The sequence below is a fragment of the Acanthopagrus latus genome, chromosome 2 (assembly GCF_904848185.1).
Source record: "Acanthopagrus latus isolate v.2019 chromosome 2, fAcaLat1.1, whole genome shotgun sequence".
In the NCBI taxonomy this organism is placed as follows: Eukaryota; Metazoa; Chordata; class Actinopteri; order Spariformes; family Sparidae; genus Acanthopagrus; species Acanthopagrus latus.
In genome coordinates this window covers 8,685,702-8,712,268 of record NC_051040.1, presented here as the reverse complement: position 1 = coordinate 8,712,268, position 26,567 = coordinate 8,685,702, and the positions used below count along the sequence as shown (strand labels likewise).

The window sequence follows — 26,567 nt, the reverse complement described above, 5'->3', positions numbered from 1 at the left end:
ATAGTGATACAGGATAGATACATTACATGCATGCTGCAAAATGTAAGATGACAAAAATAAAAAAAATACAAACTGTGTGACAGTAAAAATATAAACACACTTAGGGGGATATTTAGGGGATCATATTTTAAATCACCACATTTTTTTCTTTTTAGTGGTATTTTCTACAGATGGATGTTAATGAGTCCTGCTGCAGTTTATCTGATTTTCATACATGGCTGTTTTTAAACTAATGTGCAGAGATAAAGGCTCACCAAAGAAAGTTTTTATCTGCTGTTGAATAGGGCTGCAACTCACAGTTGTTTCACAATGAATCAATTAATCTTTTAGTTTTTAAAATGTGAACCTAGGACAAAAAAAAAAGAAAATGCATCCGCACACTCAGTCTGTGCAAACATCTGTTCAACGTTTGCAAGATTTTGGTCTGAGACTTTCTGCGAGGCTTGAACAGGCAGCAAGAAGTTTCTTGTAGTAATCGGTTTAAAAGAACAATTTCTTTGTAACGTCAACAATTCTGAAAAATGCTTATTAGAATTTGACATCTTTAAATTGCTTCTTTTGTTCAACCAACAAGTACAAACATAAAGACTCCTCTTTCTCTTCAGACTTCTCAAATAGTTGACGATTAATTTTCTTTTGATCAACTAATTCAATCCCTTGAATAGTTCCTGCTCTACTACTGAACTTAACATCACAGTGTTTAGAGATAAGAGACTTGTGAAACTGTAAACATGTATTCGTAACAAATAAGCCTTCTGTGAACTGATAAAAAGAAAAAAACGCAGAGCCAATTAAGTAATTATTACTGGCAGCTTCAGTTGTGTCAAACTGTACTGGGGGGTACTTGCTAATATTAAGTAAAAGTCAGAAAAGAAAAATAACATTTATTTCTGTCAGTCTCTCACTCATAAATCAGACCTGGCTTTAATTGCTTTCTCTTCTTTTAGTATGCATCTGATAAAACAGTGCGGTAGATTGTACACTGTTGTTCGTACATAAAATTTCAGATGCAATTTCTTCTGCCACAGTGACAATTCAGCTGCAGATGCTGTGTATTTCTATTCCCTTCTCCCATATCTTGCGCCACCGAACAGGAACGCCTCTAAATACATATTACATGAGACCAAACACACAATTTTTATTGATGCTGTTTTCTCATTTACACCTATAATAGATAACTGTTATGTGTTGAAAAAGGGCTACAAAAACTTAAATATCTGACCCCTGAATGTATGACAACAAGTGTATTTGTCAGTTTACCTTCTGAGAAATAGGAAACTTGAGATCTTGTCTGTAAAGCAAGTGTGTTTTATTAAGAAACCTGTTCCTCATTCAACCCTCTAGGCCCGTCCCTGGAAGAGAAGCTATTCTCTTCATGCGATCTCACTGCTGATAAGACAGCCCACGTTAGCTTTAAGTCCAAGCAGAGTTTGGCAAAAATGGGTTCTAGAGCTCAAGTGTCAGCCCAGTTTCAACCCAGTTCTAAATCCAGGAACTGGGCTGCGGCCCCTGAGGACTTGAGCTCTGTCTTCGTCACAGCAGCCCCGGTTTCAGCACCCAGCATCCCCACATCAGCTGCTGACTCGTCTCCTCAAACCAGTAGTGACAGTGGTGAGAGAAGTACCTGTTTATTAGACTTTATAGCTTTTTCTCTCTCTTGCTTTGCTGTAGTATTAACACACAATCAAGGTGGCAGTTTTCTGTCTGTCCTGGGGAAATATTTTCACTCTTGATCCGTTATAACGGCTTAATCCTTTCTATCTCTTTGGGTCACAACACCAGATTCTGGACTGGGCTTCACACTATTGTCGCCTCTGTGCTGTTAAATGAAATCCCTCTGACATTTTCTTCACCTCTGAGATTATTATTGAGTGGTGGTGTCTTTCAGGTACTGTCCCTGATGTCTTTACATCTCCTAAGCCAAGTCTCTGCTCTTATTTCTGCCCGCTTTATACATCTGTCACTTCGGGCCAAATCTTATTAGAGGGTCCTTCTCATGTTGGCTCTCTTTGCACACAATGTGGAAATGGACCTTGTATATCGCGGTCCTGAGGTAATACATGTTGACTCAATAAGCTGCCGTCTGTTCCCTTGCTGTGTAACACCTTCTCAGAGAACGACCTCTGGCGCATGCTGACTGCTTTGGTTTAACAGGGATGCGCATGGATTGGCAGGTGCCACTGGGGTCCAAACATAATCCAAGGCTGATTGTGCATGCAGTTCGGCTACTCCTTTGTGCTGTTATTTGTTTGTCTGTGTCCGTGTCATCGAGGGAAATATAGAGGCTCATCACAGAGACCGGGGAGATTTGTAATAAGATTTATTTAACTGCCCAAGACAAAGTGGCTGCCTGAACAAACAGATGCCCTGCAGTGTTACGGGCCCAAAGCGAGCCTTTCGTATTTTTCAAAATGTTTGTTAGCATATTTGCTGGAAAAATAATGCATATTTAGGTCAATGCCAGCAGTTAAATTTGATTTTTAGTTATTTTATTCTTACAAGGCAGTCTACTCTCTCCCCTCTCCTTGAAACTGGAAATGGCTCACAGACTGATTTATAGATGTCTGACGCATGTGATTCAGTGCAGGGGAGCGTTACATCTGCACCAAGCCTTCCAGACATCAGGTGTATGATTTCGTTGAGTTCGATACAGGCAGGGCTCAGCTGCCAAGAGGCTTGGCAGATCGTATGCCTGGACAAGGCTTTTTTCTATAACAACTAACTGTGTGTGTGTGTGTGTGTGTGTGTGCTTGTGACAGCAGGTGTTGGTGTGTACCCACAGCAAGAGCACATTCAGCCCATGGTGCCAGCCTGGGTTTATAATGACAGCCTCATCCCAGGTAAACATTTATACACAAATACATCCAGTATAGGGATGCACATTTTAAGCAGTTTCTTTAATTGTTAGTCAGATGCCCTAACAATTGATTATCAGTTAATAATTCACAAGATATGAAATATGTTGCATGTTTTTTCATTAGAAAACTGTTTAAACCTCTGACATGATCTATGTTTGAGGCCACATCAGATGCAGTAAGATGCATTAGGAGTATAAAGAATAGATAAAGTAAATATCAAGTTACTTGAATAATATCCAAAATTACACAACATGTATTTGTAATTTGTCAAAAAGACAATTTTTGATGCATCCATCTGTAATTGTTGGTAAATACAATTTTAATTAGTTAACTTCTTAACAACGTTTTATCAATTAATCAATAACATCCCTTGCCCAGTATAGTATTTCAGATATTTATGTTACATTACACTATGTTTTCTAAAAAGAAGGTGAACTGCACTCTATAAAAACTTTCATTTGAATCAAGAATTTAGTTGTCAATGTCACAATTTCTTGCAGTTAAATATTTTCCTTTCTGTATTTTTTCCATAGAAATGTTCAAGAAGGTTCTTGAATTCACCATGACCCCGGCAGGGATCGACACAGCCAAACTTTATCCAATACTAATGTCATCAGGTCTTCCCAGGGAAGCACTGGGGCAAATCTGGGCATCAGCCAACCGCACAACACCTGGCATGCTGACCAAGGAGGAGCTCTACACTGTACTTGCACTAATTGGTGTGGCGCAGGTAAACACTGAAGTCAAGACAAATTATGCACTTAGAATGATTCACTAATCATCCCCCATGGCTGCCACAGAGCTTCGCCACAGACTAGACGCTGAAATTAGGCTTAGCTAGAAATAGGGAGAAAGATGCAGCACTGTGAATCAGCCCAGAGCTCGTGAAGCATTGTAAGCTGAATATACGTCTGAGTCCCCATCAGCCGAGTTTGGCAGGAGGCTTCTTATCATCCTTAGTCTGGGCCTGTCACCACCACCCCTGGGAGGATGCAAATCTGCAGGCAGCTCACGAAACACCGCATGCCACCACTTCCATGCGAGGAATAATAAGACACCTTCGGTGATGTAAATCTTCAAGAGCTTTAAAACACAAGCACAACAATGTGAGGGGAAATGTCTGAGTCTGCCAGTGACATCTGTTCAAAAGGAGCGTGACTTTGTTGAATAATTTATATGTAAACATGGGTCTTTTTTCCCCTAGTTCAGTGAATACATGTTGGCATCAAATAGGATAGGTTCAGAGTAGCCAAAGGGTCTTGACACACTGCGAGTGAAATCAAAAACTTCGTTTTATTTGCAGCTTGCAACTTGCAACAATAAACAGTAAAACTTTCTCTTCCGGAATAAGTTAGTGCTCTGTTTTCTTTCTCAACAACTCTGTGAAAAGACCAAAACCAACAGTATGTATCGCTCTCTCTCGTTATTTATGCTCACTTCCTTACCAGCCCTCTGGCTTTTAATGGGGGCCATTTTTTTTTTCAAATGCTTTCAATTACATTTTTAGCTCAGTGTGTTTTTCCATGTGCATTCCGTTTTAGTTTCTGTCTTTTAATTGGAGTTGTTAACAATAAAAAAAACAAACAGTTGTATCCTTTGTTTCAGAGTGGCCTCCCAGCAATGAATGTGGAAATCCTCAGTCAGTTCCCCTCTCCACCAGTGCCCAACCTGCCAGCCCTGGCTATGGCTATGGCTTCCGTCATGCCCCAGCACCAGCATCAGCAGCCCATGATGGCCGCGCCCCCCGTCTCCATGGCCATGCCCACACAAGCACCACCAGTCATGGCCATGGCACCCGCAGCACCGGCTCAACCACCCGCAAATTCAAATTTCATTGCCAGTTTCCCTCCTGCACAGGTAACAGTGCCATCAGTTCTGCATTCTCCTTTATGTGATCATAATTTTCATCTTACTAACCAACATGTTCTCAACCCAGGCGACTAAAGCCGATGACGATGACTTCCAGGACTTCCAAGAGGCCCCAAAAGCAGGAGCGGGAGACCAGGCCTTCACTGAGTTCCAGGGGGATTCAGGGGGAAGTTTCCCCACCACCATCGCACCTCAGCACCAGAACAGGTACAGTACAGTGAAGATGATCAGCTGGCATAAACTATGAATCATTTTTCAACTTTTAATTCTAGCCGAATAATAAGCAATGTTTTAAAAAGCTGAAAGTTTTGGTTTAGCAGATATTCAATTGCTCACTCTCTGAGTTTACCACACCATAAATCTTTATCTTTCGTGTTCCTCATTATTTCTGTGTCCTTTTGCACTTTAACTACTTGTACTTTTGAGGAAATGTTTGCAGTGATGAGGGTCTAATATTCAGCCGTTGGTTATTTATAACCGAGTGAATCTGCATAATATTTGCACTTGCATCGTCTATCTTGGAAACCGTACAGTCAGACACACTGTCTTAGTAGCTTGTAATAACCTCCCCAGAATAACAATGAGTTTGGGTCACCGCTTAATGAATTCATATCAGTGGACAGCAGATAAGCTCATTTCTTTATATTACTTTCCAAACCCATATGGAGAGACCGTCCTTTTCACAGAGAGGAAGCTGAAAGGCAATTATCCGTTGAGAGACAAAGAGAAAGCAGAGCTAAAGTATCTCACATCTAAGTGGCAGAGACGTTTTATAATTCCCTCCTATTTCTCCGCTGAAAACATACAATCTTGACTGTTTCAGAAATGTAACAAGAATTCCCCGCAGACTTAGATCGCTGTTTGATTCAGTGAGAGGCTGAAAAGCTCATGTTGGTTGGCAGGCATAACTTACTGTCAGATGTCTCGCAGAGAAAGAGCTTTGAAGAAACTGATAACTGCTGGAAAGTGCGCTTAATGATTTCCCTCGATGTTTGATTCTCGTCGTCAGATCAGCTACTTTTGCACTGTAAAGTGGGATTTTTATACATTCCAAGTAGTTTTTTGCATTTCACAGGCACATTCAAATAAATTACAAATTGGCATTATATCATTTTATTTGCTCGTTATATTGAGAAAACATTTGTTTCAAGGAATAGTCGAGCATTTTAGGAGTATGCTCCTTGGCTTTCTGGAGTTGGAAAAGAGGACTGATACAGTTTTCACATTTGTATTTTAAATATGAAGCAACCGTCAAAAAACTGAAACACTGAAAAGAGGGGAACAGTCAGTCTGACTCTGTCCTAAGGTAATACCATTTGCCTACCAGAACCTAGCTATCTAAAGCTATCTAATTTAAGTGCTTTTTTACATCTTTGACTAATTTGTAGGGTCGTTCTGATACTGTGATACTGCTATCAGTGTCGGAAATGCCTCTTTGAGACAGCAGTATCAGCCAGTACACCGATCTGATACCACATGATTCATTTATTTGAAACAGGACCGTGCTACTTCCCACCAACATCCTGTACACGCGTATGCAATTAACTGATTTTTTTACTGCTAAAAAAGCCAATATCAATAAACAGCGAGGGACAGTCGATGAGAAAATGTTTATATATGTTTTTGAACACTTTGGTATCAGATCAGTATTCTTTATTAGCTGATATACAGAGTTCATCAATCAGAAGATTCAAGATGCAATACTTTATTGCACCATTAACATGATTGATTGGAACTTGTCTTGGTGAGCTTATCTAAGCACAGAAAATAAAGTTATACATAAAGTACCTAAACACATAAATTAAATTCGAGCCATTAAAGAAACAAGACAAAACAGAAACAACCTGTGGCAGTGCTTATCGTGCATAATAAAAACATCTGCTTTCTGCCCAGTTATTTAAAATCTACTAAGTAGCCTACAGTGGTGAATAAAGAGTGTTAGACAGTGAAGAAACAGCAAAGATATTGAATATGTCAAGGAGATATTTCCTAAAATCATAACAGCATTCTGCCAAACACTGACAGACAGCAGTGATAATTGGACAAAACGTCACGTAATCTTTTTATGGCAGATATGATCCACCTCGGAAACACTCTCTGCAAGTTTGATTTCATCTTTCATCCAGCATGAATAACCGAAAGATATCGATGAAAGTACCTTCAGCTTGCATCAGCTAGTCACCATAATGGTTAGGACGATTTAGAATGAAAAGCTTTTAACCGAAAAAAAAAAATCTTTCACTCCAAACTTTTTGAGCCCTGGGCAAATGTTCAATCAGCTCAGGCAGCTTATGGGGATTAAACTCAACTATTGAACCTCACTCCTCCTGATGTCTGACTATAGCCATTGTGTCCCTGCAGCACGCCTGCCATGCTCACTCCAGTCTCTGGTTCCTCCACCGCCTCCGTCACGTCCTCTGATAAGTACGCTGCCTTCAAGCAGCTGTCTGTGGATCAGCCTGCAGAGCCTACACCCCCTGCCTCAGGTACCCTCTATAGGAACATTGTTCTCTTTCCATTAAATGCTCTAGCCTGGGTAAACCACAGAAAGAAGTGACAAAGTAGGTCAGGGAAGGGAAAAAAAAAGATGATTTGCAAATGTTTAAACCAACACAGATAATGACATACCTCCCACTCCTCACCTCAGATGTCTCTTCACCCATTCAAGCTTCCACGCATTTCACCATGACACAGCAGAGGAGTAGTGCAATCTTCTTTTCCTGTCATCCTATCACAGCATTTGTATTACTTGTTAACACAGTATTGATCCCTGAATGTTAAAACTGTAAGTCAAATTAAACCATGATGCAGAGGAAGTTTCCAAAGCAGCTTAAATGAGGGCACCTTTAGTTTCATAGATTGCAATTAACTTCTCCTTGAACAGTACTTTGTGTATAATTTTTGGCATAGAAAAATTCACTAAGGCAACACCAGCCCTGCATTTTGAATGTGATAGAAATTTTCATTTCTTACTTCCCCATTTCTTCTTCATTTGTTCCGATCTAGATATAGGAGACAAATACAGTGTGTTCAGACAGCTCGAGCAACCTGCTGACAAGAAACCAGTGGGTAAGAAACTTAATAAAAATCCTCTTTTACACATTTTATTCTCTGTCTGACTCCAAACACGGATACTAACATCTTTTTTATATATTAGTAAGTGTTCCTGAGTCAGATCCTTTTGCACTCTTCAGCAAATAAGGGATCGTATTAGGCTCTGAGATGGTCCCTGCAAGACTAAAAGACAGAAAAGACCCTCAAAAATAACACTCTCCTTAGTGAACAAATCTTTGTGTTATTTTGGTTGGAATTTGTAGTGTTTTCTTAAAGTGTTCTCATTCAACATTGTTTCATAACTTGTATAAAGCTGTCAGGTCACTACTTTGTGCCATGTTTACACTGTTTTGCAAGCCCTGCCGTGTTGATACCGGTGTGTTTCCCGTCCCTGTTTCATTAGAACAGTTTCCGATGGGGACAGCTCTTACAACTCCAGTAAGTCATGCTTTGCGGTGACCTTTCCTTGGCATTGTCAGGCTCCATCTCCTTAATGAGCCCATTAGTTATATCTTCTTCACTGTGCACCGGCAGTGTGAACAGATTCTCTGTTCTAGTCCATGCATATATAATACCACAACCGCTGAAACCCAAGTATGCATTCTGACTTTTTTCTGTATGGTTTATAAAAGCAATGTGTTTCAAAGATTTGAGAAAAAAAGATTCTGTTTCGAAAAAACTGTTTCTGCTGCTCTTTTTGTAGCATATAAGGAGTTTTCTCATTGCAAAAAATACCCATCTTAACTGGTCAGTGTCGCCTCTGTTGAGTTTAAAATGTTGCCTTTCTTCAGAAAGAAAAATCCCATAATTTTATTCCACATGGGATTATTAAAAATGAATTTAAAAAGCTGTTTGTGTGAACACAAACGTCATGATTTCCCCCAGAAAAAAACACATACAGGACACCGATCCAAAATGCTGCACCTCTCTTTCTACGATGGGGTGTAGCTGCCTCTACTCTCTTCCGCTTGCCTGTAAATTCCTTTCCACTCTTTCGCCGATGTAATGGATACGTCCAAATGCATATAGTCTTGAGTCTATGCAAAAGTCATCTTTACAGCCCCCATCCAAACATACGAAGTATTTCCAACATGTGTGAACGTGTCTGGCTTAGACAATCTCTTGTTGTGTGCGGCTGTGTTAACAAACAAATGTGGACAATATTCTGATCAGATTCTCTGGATATTGTCCAGAGTTTGTAAGTGAAAGGGGCATAACAAACCAGTGTTACTTCTCACTTGATGCTGTTTTATGTTATAACAGCAAAAGACAAGACATTTACAGATCCATTAAGGCAATTTATATATTACTTTGTACTTGTATCTGATAGTTGTAGACAACAGTTTCTTCCCTGTTCTGCTCAATTCAAACACATTTGTCACTTATTTTACTTATTTCTTATTAAGAATGAAAACCAAAAATGCTGATATCACACTGGCTGAAACTTGGCTTTTATTACTTAACTGGGAACATTTTTAATTTGCAAAGTTGAGGGATTTTCAGACACAAGCCGACAGAATAACTTGTTAAGATGGACATTTTTTGCCAAAACTGCTTTCAGATTGCTATCATCTCCTGTTCCAGTTTGAAAAGTTCATTGCATGTTAGTATGTCTTTAGATGATGTAGCTTTTTTGTGCAGTGATGTGTGCTCTTCTTTGAGGCCCACAGTTCATTCAAAGGCTGGAACTTGCTCCACTGAAGAGATCTATAACTAATCCACACACTTCCTTTCTCGTAGAGTTGTAAAATTACAGAATCGTCGCCTGTGCAACTTGGTCATCTAATGTCAGTTTCCCATTAAGTCTCTGCCATTATAAATATTCTTTTAATGATCTTACATTGTTCTCTTTGGTTTGCAGGGGAAGGATTTGCAGATTTCAAGTCTGTCAGCGCTGATGATGGCTTCACAGACTTTAAAACCGCCGACAGCGTCTCTCCACTAGACCCTTCAGAACAGGCCAAGATCTTTCAACCTGCCTTCTCTTCTGCTTTCCCGAACTCTCAGTCTCTACAGCATCTACCGCAGCAGCAACAGCCAGCAGCGTCTCTTTCTCAGCCAAAAAATCCTCTCAACATGGCCGACCTGGACCTTTTCTCATCTATAGCTCCATCTGTTCCTGCCCCCACTGAGACAAAACCCAGCACATTTCCCTCGGTGGCCGTGCCTCCCTCTTTAGTTCTCCTGCCTGGTGGAGCCAAACCTCCAGGTGGTGGTGCAGATGATTTTGGTGACTTTGCCCTTTTCGGCTCCTCCTCTGAAGCTGCCCAGGCTTCAGCAGCAGGAGGAGCTGTAGCAGCAACTCAGGACGACTTTGCAGATTTCATGGCGTTTGGCAGTACTGGTGGGGAGCCTAAAGGGGAGAGCATTGTCGGTGTCCAAGGGGAGACCTCCGCTCAACAGCGGCCTCAGCAGAGCTCAGACAAGTACGACGTATTCAAACAGCTGTCTCTGGAGGGAGGCCTGGCCTACGATGACAATAAGGAGAGTGGCGGTGGCTCCTTCTCTTCTCTCAAGAGTGACACAGATGACTTTGCCGACTTTCAGTCCTCAAAGTTCTGCACGGCGCTCGGGGCTTCAGAAAAGACTCTGGTGGACAAGGTGGCCGCTTTCAAACAGGCCAAAGAGGACTCGGCCTCAGTCAAGTCCCTCGACCTCCCATCAATCGGCGGGAGCAGCGCAGGAAAGGACGACTCCGAGGACGCACTGTCAGTGCAGCTGGACATGAAGCTCTCGGACATGGGTGGAGACCTGAAACATGTGATGTCGGACAGCTCTCTGGATTTGCCGGGTCTCTCGGCCCACCAGCCCCCCGCTACAGGTGAGGAACTAGTGAGATTGCTTTGGTGAGGCGCCGTCCAGTCACACACAGTATTAATTCCAAGGCCAGCAGTGGCCTCTCCTCCTCAGTGCCCAGGGTTCAAAGGGCAAAGTGATGGGGGTCCTAATCGAATTGAATATGCTCAAATAGTCATGACACTACATGAAAAACATATCAGATTAGACACATCACATCGTTCATTCTACATTTCATCTTTCATTTCACCTTGTTTATTTATTTAATTTATTTATTTATGTATTTATTCAGATCCTTAGTTCTTCCTACCCTCTCTTTTTATTTACATATTCTCCACCCTCGCTCCCCTCATATATTATTATTGTACTGACAGAAAGGTCCTGGCCCATATCTCTATTTATGTACAAATGATGAGGAGAGTCTGGTTTTGATGTGTTGGCAGTCATAGTTCATAGACGAGCTCTCCGGCTGCTGTCTGTGTGACTCGGATAAGGTCTCTGTTTGTTGTGTCCATGCCACAGCGGCAGACATCTCACTTCCCTTCAGTGTACCTTTTGTCTCCGCAAGCCAATCTGTGTGTGTGTGTGCGTGTCGGTGTGTGAGAGGTTGACTTGAATACAGACAAGTACAGGAGGGCGTTGCACTGATGATCCTCTTGTTTATTCTAATCACAGGTTTCACACAATAGGCTGCAACTTACTGAAGGCATTATCTGTAAGCCATCACCTTTTTAACTATTGACATTGTGCTGAATGGGCACGAGATGATATGATTTTAATTAGCTGCCTGCAAATGAAATGTTTCAGTTAATGTGGCATTTTGCACGCAACAATACAAAACACGCTATTTTGAAATGTTTGGCAAATCATAGCTGGATGCACTATGAGTATCTGAAGGTGAGAGTGTGTGTTGACATCTTTATGTATGTCAGCTGTTATATTACCAGGCAGTATTTCAGACTTGCCATGCAGTATTATTTAAGTCCTCCAAGACTGAGATGTTTGACTTTTTCTCCCCTACCTCACGTCCATGAAAGGTAAAGTTTACTTATATACAACTAGTTGCTTTTGGGTCATTTTACTAAAGAAAATGACCCATTATTATGTCATTATGTCCATTCCAGAGCTCCCTTCTCCTCCTCCTCTTCTCCAGTGCTCATCATTAATTCATCGAGCATCTCACCTTCCATGTCATGGCTCATGTTTCACAGACACCATTCAAGACTAATTCTTAATGTAACCAGAGACGTGTAATCGTTGTCAGGTGAAAGCCTTTGTGATTCTTCATTTTTTGAAAATGTTGTGAAGGCTCAGACAATTTGAGAAAGTTGACACATTCTCACCTGACAACAGTGACAGTTGTTTCTAAGCTCAACATATCAGTTAATTGTGAGGTAAACAACCATATCCTTTCATCCGTGAATTGATAATTCTTCTTCCTGATCGGAAGAAATCATAAATGTAAACATCCCCTTTGCCTTATTTCAGTTTCTGTACAGTGGTCCAACTTTGGTTTAACCCCAGACAGGCCCATCTGTACTGACAGAGTAAGATGATGTGTTCAAACAGTCCATGGAGCTGCTGCAAAAACAGTTTCACCACTGTTGATCGGGCAAATACAGAGCCCAGTTTAACATCTGTACAATCCTAAGAAGCTTTTACACTTCTGTAACAGCTGCTCCACCTGTCCTCTCCACCCTTACTTATCTAAAGTTCTTGTTTTCTGAGAGCTCTGGGACTAACCTGTTGTTAAAGTGTAGCAGGCCGAGCAGTTTGAGCACCTCACCATGCTTTGCACTGTGTTTCTGGACATGTATCTTAAAGAGACAGTATTTCTTTTGTGAGGTTCCTTTTGAGTCTGGAGCACAAAAGGAATCAGATTTTCTTTTTTTTTTTCTTCCTTTATCTTTTCAACCGTTATCTGTGATACCGCAGCATGAATAATCACGTGTGGCTCTACGGTCTGGCTCTCTGAGAACATAATGAAGTTAGTATTACCCTTCCTGCCTTGCTTTTTGCTGCAGTGTGCCTGCCTTTTCAATTTGTGAAATTGACAAGAACATGATAACAAGATACCATTTTATGCATAATAGTATTGCAAGCTGTTTTTATCAAAGAAAAAAAGTGTATACATACAGATTTAATAGTGTATTTTTATTACAGGAATATGAGCTCTGAAAAACTCCTTGATCTTGTTGTGATTTGCCAGCTATGTTAATTAAATGTAGCTTAACAGTATTTAGTAAGATTCGAATGTTAATTAAAATATTTTAGGTTTACATTCCAAACTAAACATTATTGTCTTGATTAATAATGATGTGCGATTATTTAGGGGATCATAGATTAGCCTGCTTTGACAAACAATCACTGTAGCAAGAGAAAAAGGATACTGTCTCTTTAAATCTGTTTCTGCCTCTGTGATTGGATGTAAATGAAGGCTCTTTCTGGGATGTCAGGTGTAGGGGTGGCCCTCTTTGTTTTCTGTAACCCTTTGAGTGCTTGAATGAAGATCACTTTACCATTTTACGTGCAGATATTGTGATCATATGCTCGTATTTTGCTATCAGAACAAACACCAGGATGAAAACTCATAACTGTAAATGTATAAAGATGGCAGCCACTTAAAGTGCTGCTCCTAAAGTGCAGTTTGTACACAGCCTTTCCACACAAGCATTGACTTTTGCGATGCTCAACCTATTTGCCCCCTCAGGTCCTCAAAGGGTTAATGCTTCCTGCCTTGAGCTTGTTCTTTGAAATATCTTTTCAACCTGGCTTTTCAAATGTTCTGTATTCATATCTTTTCCAAAAAACACCTGTTCTTTACATCCTAATAGTAAAACAGAAATGTCATCTCCCCAGAATTACTGATTTTTAGTCTGTGAATGTGCCTTCTCATTCTGGTTTCTGCTTCTATATCCTCGGATTATCTTTGTTTTTCCTACTCGCTGTTTGTTTTCTTCCCTTTTCTCCTGACTCTGCATGCCCTTGTATTCTAAATGACTGAAATCTAATTTTACAAGTGTTAGTTTGACAAACCTCTTGTAATGATAGACCTCTTTCACAGTACTTTGTGACCTTTCTCTCTTTCTCTCTACTCATGTTGTCGTAATAAATATTACTGTTGGTATTGCTGAAATGCGTACCGTCTTATTTTCTCCTTTCCTTTCTTGAGAAACCGTAAAGTGATCTAATGACACGAGGCTAACAGCACTAGGTCCTTGTCAATTTCACAAATTGCTTTTTGTATCAGAGGGTTCTGTCTTGCAAAATAGGAAGGGTTCAACAAGGTTGATTTGTGTGTCTGTGAGTGTGTGAGAAGGAGACTTGAATACTAAAGTGCTGACAAATGACTGCAAGCTGCGTGGCTCTGTCAGTTCATATTAGTCATAAGGAAACTGATCACAAACTCCCGCTCTGTCAACACAACACATCGTAAGAACCGGAGCCGACGTAGTGACAGCAAAGATCTTTTATTAATGCTGTTTGTCACCAGTGAGAACCAGACATGTCAACACATATCCAGAGGAGAGGAATTGTCCACTATATGTAAAAAAATAAATAAATCAGCGTTAGTATTCATTGTGTTTCAGTAAAATGATGGCAGTAATTTTATGCTCATAAACATGATTCAGCTCAGGCATCAGAACAGCTTGTTTGTTTACCCGTCACTAGATAATTTATCAAACAGAACTCTCAAAAATGTGGGTGAGAGTATGTATCACTCCAACATAGTAGTTATTATTACAGTTGCAACAACAAGAATTAGTCAAGTGCTGGTATAATATTAAGTAGTCTGCATATTAAATGTGCCCAATTACAATGTATGAGATTGCCTGTGTACTGCAGAATTTGTTTTCACATCTTTTAAGTGTAAAATACATCTGATATTTTTCTTGCAGTATAGAGTTCTGCAGAAATTAGTGATAAAACCTGGAAATAAGTCAATTTTTTGGACTTCTGGTTCCCTCGTGTAAACATCAGTGTGTTTAAAGTTGTGAAATACAGTCTGTGAATAACACAGTCTTAAGAGACTTTCATGTTTGTTACATGACATGAATTCTGTAGTAAATTTCCCACTCAAGAATTTTGAAGCTGTCACATGTCTTTAAAAAGACTGTTGCTCACAAGCAGCTAAATGAGACGTTGTCAGCGACATTAAACAAAATCAAGCCAAACGACACCCATTTAACTCACCAGGGCATTTCTAACTTCTGGGTTGGCATTCATAAATATGTATAACCCTGCAGCACTATATTGACTATTGAGCATAGGTGATGCTACACAGGATGATGCTGACGTTCTCCCAAATAACGGAACATGTTTTGTCTCTCACCTGTCGTGTTTTGTAGCTATATCGGAGATAGTTGAGGTTCTACCTGCACATACGTTCTTCCCCCCATCTCAGCATCTGTGATGTGTACAGGACTGAAAAAAAAAATCAAAAGCAATGTTCCAGTTACTCTGGATAATCCACAGCAACTGTTTTCATAGGGACTGTTTTGTTTCTTTTGTTAAAAGTTGTTTCAGTTAAACTGTCCACAGTGAGTTTTAGAGTAACCTGCAAAATAGATTTTTAGGGAGTTTCTGTTCTGTCTTTCATGTGTGATTTTTAGTCCTGTGGGCACCACAAACAAAATTCACATTCACCTTCATCAGGACCAAACAATTAAACAACAACAAGTATTACCAAAATCAAAATATGGTGCAATATTCAAACAGCAAAAGCTGTTGAATGTAAAATGTTTCTCAACATACCAGTGAATCATATACATGAAGCATTGTGGTGTTAGAGAGATGCCCGACAAGTCATAATTTCCAGACACAAGAGTACATGCCTGTTTGATGCAGACCCTAGCAAAAAGCACACCATCACCAATGTTATATTTATCTTTGTGTGTGAAATGAGACCCAAAATATACCTGGCCTGTTCGACTGCAAGATCTGTTAAAATAATTGTAATATGATGTCTTATATATGGTTCACTTCACTTGGATGGAGGCAAAAATGTATCAAAACCCAGGCAAATAGACGTAAAACCATCTGCCTGGCCATTTCAGGAATTTGAGAAATTATGTTTTGTAATGTTGGGGAACGGAACCTTTAAGATTAATTTAATACATGAGCTGTATTCCGAGTAGTACAGAAGATATATCACTTAAACTGTAGATAAATGACAAAGTGACTAAGTGATAATCCAACCCACATTTCATCCAGGCTCGTTAATCTACTGTCTGTCATGACAGCATTTGTGCTATTCCTAGGAACCACTGGTATGTCTGTGTTGTCATTACAGAAGGAGACGACATGAAATTTGATCCCTTTGGGACGTCGGCCCTCAGCACCCTGGCCAGCTATGACTGGTCAGACCGGGAGGAATGTCTGCCCGGTGAGGTCAGAAAGCTGCAGGGCTCAGAGGGAGCGTCCCTTCCATCTTTAGTGCCCACACAGAGGAAGGAGCTGACCTTCGGCAGCACTGAAAACATCACAGGCAGCTCCGTAGCGAAGATCACCACCTCCTTCCCCACCGAGGACAGCTCATCCACAGATGACAAGTTTGAAGCCTTTGCTGATTTTGGCTCCAGTGACCCCTGCGGTGTCGATGCCGAGGACGACTTTGGGGACTTCGCGAGTACTGTTTCTGAAAAGTCAGACTCACCTGCGGCCACGGCTGAGGCGGGCTCTGAGGGAAACCAAAGTGAGGCTTCTGATGAGTTTGGAGCCTTCCAGGGGGACAAACCAAAGTTTGGCAAGTCTGACTTCCTCAAAGCGAGCGCTCAGGCCAACGTCAAGTCCAGCGAGGAGATGATCAAGAATGAGCTGGCAACCTTTGACTTGTCTGTTCAAGGTGAGTCACAATCATTATGTTGATTATAATATGTGTTGTTTGTTGTTGCTATGTTTATAAGGACCCCAGGAAGACGAGCAACCACTTTATGTAAGCTAATGAGGATCCTATAAAAGAAGGAAAGAAAGACATGACCACTTAATCAAGGAAATGATTGGGAGAGTAACTGAAATTGAAAATAATAACTTATTGCAGCCCCAAATTGTTTGTTAGAAAGTGTACACAATTAACCAGAATCCAAGAATGGATATTCTTCAACAGTGATATTAACCCGAAAAAGCACCAAAGCATCATGTTTTGAGAAGCTAGAATAAGCAAATGTCAGTTTTACTTGATTTTTGTCAGCAATGTTAATGTCAGAATTGTGACCTAACATTCCATGTTTTTAATGAAGGCCGTGACTCTGCTGGCCCTCGGCCCTGAAATGGTGAAGCAATACTCTCCTCTAGCTTCCTCTCCCTGCCTATCCCCACCTGTTAGGCCCGTCTGATCTGTAATAAAGCTGTCAGACATTAGATGGCAGTGTTGAGATGACAGCTCTGCTCTAATGGTAGCGACTGGTGAGATGGATGAGATGAGGCCAACAAATCCATGAGCAGAAATTAACCGTATCCACTGAAAGGCTGTTCGTTTTTTAACCACTGTTTGCTGGTGTCATGTTCCACCAATAATTTATTAGCGTTTCCTGCGCTGTGATAAAAGCCCATTAGCCTCACAGATTTATCTCCCTGAGCTGGATTTAATTTGTGTGAAGAAGAGAAGCGCTTTACTTTACTCCTCATCGCCCGGTGGAACAGTAATCTGATCATGGTGGGGCTTCTGGGTTGTGGGGAGGATGACGCATGGCTCTTTGGGTGGTGGAGGTATCGGGGGGCGATGGATTACCTATGTCTTGGACACACACACACTCTAACAGCCAGCCCCACTGGAGAAGTCTGGGTTTAGCATGTATTTGTTGTGGTACCCTGCCAGGATTTGTCCGTCTGTGAGTCCCTATGAATAATTCATACCTGCATATTTGTGACTCTGTTTTGTACGTAATTATTGTTTGTCACAAATTAAGTATTTACTCATGCTGTCCTTGTCCGGGAGGAATTAGCCGCAACAGAATGGAAGTATAATGATTGCAAACAAACAGGTGCATATCTCAAAATGACTCCCTGGCATGGGCTCTTGAATTGCTAAAAGGCAAAAGAAATAAAGAAAAAAAATATATATATGTGTTTGTGGATCTTGCTGACATTATTCATTTCCCTCTTCTCTCCTGTCTCTGCCTCAGGCTCCCACAAACGCAGCCACAGTTTGGGCGATAAGGAGATTGGGCGCTCGCCCCCGTCTCCTGCTCCAGAGCAGCCCTTCAGAGACCGATCGAACACCCTGAGCGAGAAGCCCGCCCTGCCTGTCATCAGGGACAAATACAAGGACCTGACTGGGGAGGTGGAGGTGAGGAGGGCCTAGCGTTAACTGCACCGCATGTTAACGCCGTTATTGAACACTACATTTCAGCACAACACTCAGAACTGCTGAGACCACAGAACAGAGAAGTGTTAATTTGTTCTGGTTTGTTTTGTTTTGCCTTTGTGTTTATTTGAGATAATTTTGTGCTGTGTTGTTGCAGGAGAGCGAGCGCTACGCATACGAGTGGCAAAGGTGTCTGGAAAATGCTCTTGAGGTTTGTATTTGTTTGTTTCCTGTGTGCGACCTCGTGCCATGGCGAAACTTAATTGTGAAAGCGGCTGTACAAATGTAGCAGAATAATTAAGATAACCAAAATGGCACCGAAATGTTTTTTTCACCCTGCTGACATTTTTCTTATCACTCACGTTTTGGGAGGAATAATTTTCTTTTACCCGTGCAAACAAAGGAGTGATGAATGAATATGACCGTTGTGTCAGAGGGAAATACAACTTGTAGAAAGTAATTACATGAATGATAACTTTATTCACATATAGGATAAAGTGCCCAAGTCAAAAGTCGGACAAGTACAGCAAAACAGGCAGAATTTTTAAAAAGGTTAGATTAAACCTCTCGCATTGAGTTTTCAGCAACTGTTTAAAACAGAACACTGATTTGCCAGATCTGAGGGACTCGTGAAGGCTGCTCCAAAGTTTCTTTCCCTCTGGTTTTGAACTGTGAATGTGTGTTCAGTCTGTTCAACCCTCAAACAGACCAAAACATCATACATAGAGAAATATTTTCATTTACATACTAATTTTGTTGTGACAAATAACACATATGGTGATTATGTGAATCCCAGAAAAAGTCTGCAGTTTAGCCTCTTAGATGTAGACTGTTGCGATAAGCCTGCCAATGGGCGCCTGTTTCAGGGGGCATTCCACTGTCTGTCTGTTGTCTTTTTCAAAAATCCCTGGCTCCACGGGAAACAACATCAACAACCTCCAAGCTGCATGCTGAAAATGACAACTAACTCTGACCTTGTCACTGAAGGGAAAACCAAAACATGCTAGCAGCTCTTACCTTTTCTTATGCGTGGGTTGAATAATAATAATAATGATGTGATTCAAGCATTTTAATGACAGGGGTTAGGGCTGACACTTTGGCTTGTGTTGAAAATGTTGGTACGACTGTGGATAATGATTGGCCAAAACAGTATAAATGTCATGACGCTGACTTCTCACTCTCTCTCTCTCTCTCTCTCTCCACATTAAGGTCATCACCAAAGCTAACAACATCCTGAATGGCATCAGCAGCTCGTCTGTCTGCACCGAGGTCATCCAGTCTGCTCAGGGTATGGAGTACCTGCTAGGTGAGGAGTCATCCACACACACACACACACACACGCACACGCACACACTCACACTTACTATAAACAAGCCTGGCCTGTTAAAGAACCCTGTGTGTGGCCTTACACCATCTGAAGGACAGAGAGGTGAAGATTAAAATGACCTCTGGTGTGATGTTTCATCTCTGCTTGCTCTCTTATTGTGTTTTTGTGCTTTTAATGAGCCGTGAGGGAAAAACACGTCTCTGTGCAGGACTTTGAATTGTATGCTTGTGTTTATTTCTGTCTCAGGTGTGGTGGAAGTATATCGCGTCACCAGGCGCGTGGAGCTGGGCATCAAGGCGACGGCCGTGTGTTCTGAGAAGCTGCAGCAGCTGCTGAAGGACATCAGCCGAGTGTGGAACAACCTCATGGGCTTCATGTCGCTGGCCAAGCTCGCTGTAAGACACTTCAAAAATATACACAGTTTAAACACACAGATTTATGTGTGCAGCTACTCTTAGTTCCTTCTATTATCATCCAGACACAAGAAACACAAACACACATGATAATGGAGCATTGTGGTTCAATTTGCAATAAAAGGCTGCCAATAACATAATGAAATGTTAGTGTATCCAGTATTGTCGGTCCATTAGTTTAAAATCAATGATTCATTGATTTGGTTGCGGAAGCCTCTTGGCCGGCCGGTGCTTGGATCAACAGGGATGACAAGGACTTTATAGATTTATTTATCCAGCTGTCTGCTCGTGTCAGCGGAGGAGGAATATTGTTTTTCATACAGCACAGAACTGACAGAATGTGTCGAGGACGGAGACAGAAAACAAAAAGGGAACTCATGTTTAATTGAAGCACAAAGGTAGCTTTTTTTGTTTGAAAGATGAATAGTGTTTGTTTGTTTTTACACCACATAGTTGAAGTCAAGCAGAGTCTTTATAGAAAGTTGATGATGAGATGTTTACTGTAAGCAGACTTGTTCTCACTGCTGTTTTTGTAAGAATAGAAAATGACTACATTTTGCCCTGCAGCAGCAAGTGAAATGTGTGTGTGTGTGTGTGTTTGTGTGTGTGTGTGTAGCCTGATGAGAGCTCCCTCGATTTCTCCTCCTGCATTCTGAGGCACGGCATCAAGAATGCCAAGGAGTTGGCATGCGGGGTGTGTCTGCTCAACGTCGACGCCCGCAGCAAGGTTTGTACAAACACACGCAGAAAAACAGTTGTGGACACATACTTTTACATGAATGTTATTGTGCGCATCCACAGCGGATAACAACTGACATTTCTTTGACTTTGAAACGTTTTGCAGAACAAAGAAGAAAGCGCTATTGGACGTCTGTTTAAACGAGTATGAGACAGTCGACTGTCAACTAAATCTCATTCCACTCTTTCCCACTGGGGTCCTCGGGGGGCCAATTCTCATCTTACCAATGAGCCCGGCAGGGGGCCAAAGTGACAGGATTCACTTCTCTCCACTGCCTCTCGCAGGCAAACAGTTGTCAGCCTGAAATGTAATAGACAGAAAGAATCAGCCAAAATGTGTTTGCTAAGCCTCGTCCCTCTTGGTGTTACTCTGTCTGTCGTTCTTCCCGTTCTCGTGCAGCACAAACTGCAAATTACACTGCTCAGAAGTTGTTCAATTTTTAAACAACTTGTCTCTGGTTTCAGACAGTGGCAGACCAAAGCAGGCTTAGAGTTTCTCATCGCTCACCATTGATTTTATCAACAGAGACAATAAGTGTTGGTAGCAGATTTTAGCATCTGTAGCTAGCTTGCTTATTAACATTAAGACTTTTTAATGATTTTAATGTTTCTAATTCTCTGGTTTGACAACTTCATACATGATAATACTGCAGCTAAATCTCAATGTCCCAAACATAAAAATAAATAAATAAGTAAATAGGAGCCAGATTGTCCACAAATTAAAAGAATAATAGTAAAAAATAGATAAATATAAACTCTTATTACTTCCTAGCATGACTTTGTATGGCTGCTTAATTTATGTTCATGTTTGTTACAAGAGCTGCAACTTTTATCGCTAAATCTAGCAGTCAGTTAAAGAAAAAAGATGCAAATTAATTATTTGATAATCGATTCATCGCCAAGCAAAAATGTCAAACATTTGCTGCTTCTTCATTTATGATCATAAATAATTGTCCTCCAACTCCGTGATATCGTGATTTTTCACAATTTCTTTCACATTTCATAGACTAAATAATCATTTGATTAATCATGAAAATGCAGCAATATGTATAACTTTTAGGATGAGGATTAACTTAACTAATGTGTTTGGCTCAGGTTACTCTTTCTTAAGTAACACTGGCTGGAGCTGCTGGAGCGTAAAGTTATTTAAATCCAATAAAGATGAGAACAGAGCGTCAAACATTTCTGAACTCTTACAGCTTCCAAGAAACATTTTAACATTTCAACTTGTAACTGCACAAAGCGAGCGAGTTAGTCACAGAAATGCTCCTTGGTCTAGTATTAGTAATGCTACCGCTCAGGGAATATTCAATTATTGGGATATTAGTTAGTTGAGAAGGTGTTCGGATTTCAATTTGATTTATTTATTTTAGCGAAATTCTGGGGAAAACTGGTTACCATTGTAGGTAGTAAGCTAGTTAGCTTGATATACGAAGTAATGCTCTCACCTTGAAGCAGAAAACTCTTTGATGCGTTCTTGATACTTTAACTTTTTCCAAGGCTAGACAGAAATACACCCCCGTCCATACTCTTAAAATACTTGGTGTCACTTGTATTATAGCCTCATCAGCACCGGCCTGACGGGCCCAATCATCAGCTCAGCTGTCACTGGACAGTCCCTGTTCAGAGGAGGGGTTTAGCGAACGGTCAGCATGGGTCGTTGGTGTCTCAAGGCTTTCATCCTGAAGAATGACTAAGAAAAGTGTCCAAGGATGAATATGTGCACTCCAGAAATAAGTGAGAGAGGAGAACTGTCACTTTGGCCCCTTGGGGTGAGTTTTCACACTCTGGGATTAGTTCTTCAAGGTCACACAGGTCGTCACTTTGTCTTGGAAGGGTTTCATTTTCTGTTCTGTCGCCTGCTCACCTCGCCACTCTGATCTAACAACCATTGGCGTTTCTGATAACTGTTCAGTTATTAACTCCAACTGGGGCACTATGTGCAGAATTGCTGTATGTCGACCTCCTCGCCTACGGTGCTGGTGATTTTCATCGACGTGGGCCATTAATGGTCTTCTCAGACCCTGCGGTTTGGAGGGCAGGATGGTGGTGCTGATTGTTTCTCACGTTCCCTCTGTTGCTCAGCCAGAGACAGATGGATTGTCCGGGCAAGATATGGCTGACTGAGAGGCATCTAGGACGCGAGCAGATGTGGCTTACACATTAGTCATAAGCAGGGAGTTCAGCTGATAATAGACCTGCACACACAGACACACACACTCTCACTCCTGTGTGCACAGAGGCAGGCTGCAAATTAATGCAGTTTTATTTTGTCTCCGTGCCACTAGCATGAGATTAATAACCCATCTTTTAATTACATTTTTGGCAGAGCCACACTGGTAAGAATGCATAAAAGCCAAGTGGAGAATGGCATCCCCTCAGAGTATAATGAAGTGAAAGAACGGCATTGGCTGCAGCAGAGAGCGCTGATTGTTGCATTGTCCTTTAGTGAAGAGGTACTGATTAGTTCCTCAACCAAAGGTTCAGAAGGGTGGAGATGTTGTTGTGACATCAAAGAAATGATGATGCTTAATGGCTCCTGCTGAATTCATGCTGTGAATTTCACTCTTTCACATTTTTTAGCTCATTTTGTTGACAGAAATAGAGCCAGAAAACACTTGACTGTCAAATTCAGAGATGAAATTGTCCAAAATAATGGACCTATAATTATGGGATGCAGCGGTTTTGTTGTCGTTCTTCCTTCGGGTCAGGAGGCAGGGACGGGCGACCTGCAGCAGCTTCCTCTCGTCTGAGTTTGTCAGTGAAACGCAGCAGCAGTTATAGTTTAACCATAAGTGATATTTTTCGGCTAATGATGCTCAGGCGTTGCAGCTAAACGCTGAATGCTAATTTGAGCAATTACAGTAAGAAGCACTGGAAAGGGTTTTAAGTTGAATAATTTAGCATTCCTGGCTATTTTTTATTAATTCAGCTTTCTGAAGTGCCTGGAGGATTTGGATTGATTATTGTGTGTAGCTTTTACTTGAATGTGTTTGACAGCCGTCCTAACAGAAGTTTGGCTCCGCTCTGAGTCTTTAAATGTTCTCATTTCGGCAGAATTTGTTTGTGAATCTGTTTTTTGGTTGCCCGTCTCTGACTCAGCATGATTTTTATTGTGCCTCAGGTTAGCAGGGTTCCTACACAGCTAGAGAAAGTCAGGGGAATTACGTGGATAATGCCAGACATAAGAGAATTGTGAAATGGCAAAATGCCTGTCTGGAGAAATGTAAAAATAATGAACAGAGATTTGTAGATTTTCTGGCTGTAAAGAACATTTCTTCTGACGTCTCGAGCACCTCCACCACTACTGCTACACTGACGGTGAAAGCAGAGAGATGTTCTGGTTATTTGCAGTCGGATGAAGGCGGTCTGTGTGAATGTGGAAGTTATTCAATCTCAAAGCACCAGAAATTGGTTTTGACACAACCTTTGGGAAAAAAAGGCATTAATGTGCTGCTGCTGAACAGCCGGAGCAGTCTGGATGTGACGGTCACATTTAGCTAATGAAACACAGCAGGAACTCTTTGCTAGCTTGTGATTTAAACCACCAAACAACATTTTTTCCATTGTAGTCAGTCATAATTTCATAAGAACTGGGAACAGGATAAAAGTTGAATTTATGTCAGGAACAATCTGATATTGCCGTGTTGTTCCCAGAACCTCGGAATTGATGTCGTTGGAACTGACCAATTACATTTTTGTTACCTCATAGTGACATTCAAATATAATTTACATTCAGATCTATTCATATAACTTTGTTAGAAGTAGCATTAAGAGACTCCAACTATCATTTTATTGTACAATTCTGTTGAGATCTTGACAAACATCAGTTCTAGCTGCTGGTTTACAGGCGAGGCAGCTTGTCTGCTACAACATTCTTGACAACTGAAAACTTCAATCAATATTTTATACCAATCAAAGCAAAATGTCTTGAATTCTGAGATATAAAATGTGTAGGAGCCCTGAGGGTAATAACTTGGATTCTTTCATGTTTTCACTCACTGGTGTACTTTCGGGAGATGGGAGCTCTGTCCTGGTGAAACGGCTGATCTGAATGTTTGCCTGCTGCTCAGTCTGTGTGCACTTTTCTTTTGCTCCTGGCAATCGCATAAATGTGCTTCAACATGCTGACTCCTCTTGTGCTTACAGGCAGTGAATAAAGACAATAACAGGAGGTTAAGGGTAATTATGCCACATTTTTCTTTATCATTTAAAGGCAGATATAATCCAAGCACGGTCTCTAACCTTTACATGCATCTACAAAGGTGAATGACTAGAGTCACTGTTTTATCCGAGCAGCTCCAGCTCTCATTCTTGTGTCAGAGTAGAGTTTCCAGTGGCTGCCTGCCTAAAAGGTTCAATCACTTCGAGCATCTGTCTCGTTAAAACAGACTAATCTGGCCTACATTCACCGTGGAAGTTTTAGGAGGAGCTGGAGTGTGAAAGAGTGAATGAAAAAGTGCAGGTTTGAGAGGCAGAGGCTCTGCAGTGAACGGAGGAGGTATAACAGTGTGTACATTGTGTGACCACCCTTTTATTTCACATCCTCTCCCTCCAACATTTTCAGCTTTGGCAGTCGTAAGTGCAGGTTTGAGCAAACAAGTAGGCCAGCGAACAAAAGAGCTCCGAAAGGAAATCGCTCTGCTGGCGAAATTTGAGCGCGTGAGAAAAAAAAAAAAGCCGAGAGTAGAAATGTGTCATTCAGCGTGCGCGAGAGCGTCTGTGCTGCAGACGGCGCTCAGGCAGGTGGAGATGTATCCGACTTCACGGTGTGTTGCTGTGGTGCGCTTTGTATGCAGTTGTTGCTTTCTGCATGCGTCTCCCCTTCTCCTTCTGCGTGGGAGGCTATGATTCACAGCACATGACTCATTCCTCTCTCCGGCTTCAGCTCCCAGTATTTCACCAGGGATGCAAACTCTTAAGCTGCACATCACACACATTAGCATCTCCCGATGGCACAACAGTGCTGCAGCTGGGCCCGGTGAAATTACAAAAACGCACGTCATGGCGCTCCAGTGGGGGTCCGATTGCCACGTTTCACTTTCTGAACAGCCACAGTACATTTACCTGTCATATGGAGGAGAATTAATGAAGTTTAAACAAGTTTTGAGGTTTTCAGAGGACGCTTTTTTGAGATCCAACCAGTTTTTTTCACTGAAAACCTATGAATAGATTTATTATCAGCATGTTATTTTTAACCTCTTAGCAGAACTTTCTAGCCAGTTTTGAGACATAAGTTGAGCAGATATTTATTTCTACAGACAGATTTCTGCATATGAATGCTGAATCTGTTGGCAACAAAGAAGATTTTGATGTCCGCAGACGAGTATTGATTTTATTGATGGAAAAGCGAATCGGCGTAGCTCGGTTTTACTCGGTGTGACCAAACATGCTGGTGTGAAAATGCTAAATGACTAGCGCACAGAAGAGGAAGTCTTGGCCTGGTTGTCCTCTGGCTACATCTGAACTGTTTCACAAGGCCAGATTAGTTATTAAATGTCTGTAAAATACCTTTGCCATTGAGAGTAGCAGCAGCCACCGTCCGTCTGGATTGGCGTCATCAAAGAGAACAAAGCGATAAAGAAACCTGCACCAAGATGGCTTTAAACTTAGTGGAAGATATCATCTATAATTTCTTGATGTATCAGCCCAATTAAGTGTGTTTATTTATTAGGTATTACAGTTATGCTTGGTAATGAGACAATTTCATGTACAGCTGCTTCACCTCACTGCTCCAACACACGTCAGACGTGAAACTGAAGCTTGAATCCATATAAAGTGCAGAAACTGAATCCTTGCATGGCTCCTGCTTCTCTTCTTTAGATAGATATATGCTTTTTCCAGTTGTACCTATTCAGGGTTATTTTTTATTTATACGCAGTGGATTTCTTTTTGGCTTCTTTTCCCGCAAAACACTCACATACAATTTTATGCAGGCTGCAGTTTTAAACAATTGAACAAACCCGCGTGTATTGAAATCCTTTTCTTGCCAGAGGCGGATTTCCTCTTGTGTAGCTTGGTTGGAAGGTACAGCAGGGTCACGAGTTGAACTTTGCACCACAGCGCTGTAAATGAACATCGGGGCCTGTGTTTAGTATTCAAACTCTAAACCGTGGGATGCTGCGCACAGAGAAAAAGCATAAATTGCTGATGAGTGTCTGAGTATAGTTGCGTCTAGTTTCCTTGTCTGTATGTGCCCCTCGTCC

General features: G+C 41.3%; 1 protein-coding gene across 10 annotated transcripts in view; it reads left to right on the top strand.

Moving 5' to 3' along the window:
* The window catches only part of synrg (synergin, gamma), an 81,597-nt gene that overhangs the window by 53,916 nt on the left and 1,114 nt on the right, over window positions 1–26,567 (top strand). For 2 of the 10 annotated variants that reach the window (XM_037122574.1, XM_037122563.1), the window contains 15 exons: window positions 2,763–2,840; window positions 3,392–3,588; window positions 4,464–4,715; window positions 4,795–4,934; window positions 7,089–7,213; window positions 7,734–7,796; window positions 9,643–10,602; window positions 15,871–16,422; window positions 17,702–17,865; window positions 18,041–18,094; window positions 19,093–19,189; window positions 19,457–19,605; window positions 20,240–20,350; window positions 20,468–20,506; window positions 24,511–24,543. In XM_037122574.1, coding sequence (XP_036978469.1) covers window positions 2,763–2,840; window positions 3,392–3,588; window positions 4,464–4,715; window positions 4,795–4,934; window positions 7,089–7,213; window positions 7,734–7,796; window positions 9,643–10,602; window positions 15,871–16,422; window positions 17,702–17,865; window positions 18,041–18,094; window positions 19,093–19,189; window positions 19,457–19,605; window positions 20,240–20,350; window positions 20,468–20,506; window positions 24,511–24,543 — 3,014 coding nt within the window. Of the gene's footprint in view, window positions 1–1,344; window positions 1,612–2,759; window positions 2,841–3,391; window positions 3,589–4,463; window positions 4,716–4,794; window positions 4,935–7,088; window positions 7,214–7,733; window positions 7,797–9,642; window positions 10,603–15,870; window positions 16,423–17,701; window positions 17,866–18,040; window positions 18,095–19,092; window positions 19,190–19,456; window positions 19,606–20,239; window positions 20,351–20,467; window positions 20,507–24,510; window positions 24,544–26,567 lie in introns of all 10 variants that reach the window. The other 8 variants (XM_037122571.1, XM_037122562.1, XM_037122558.1 and 5 more) reach the window with 7 other exon arrangements.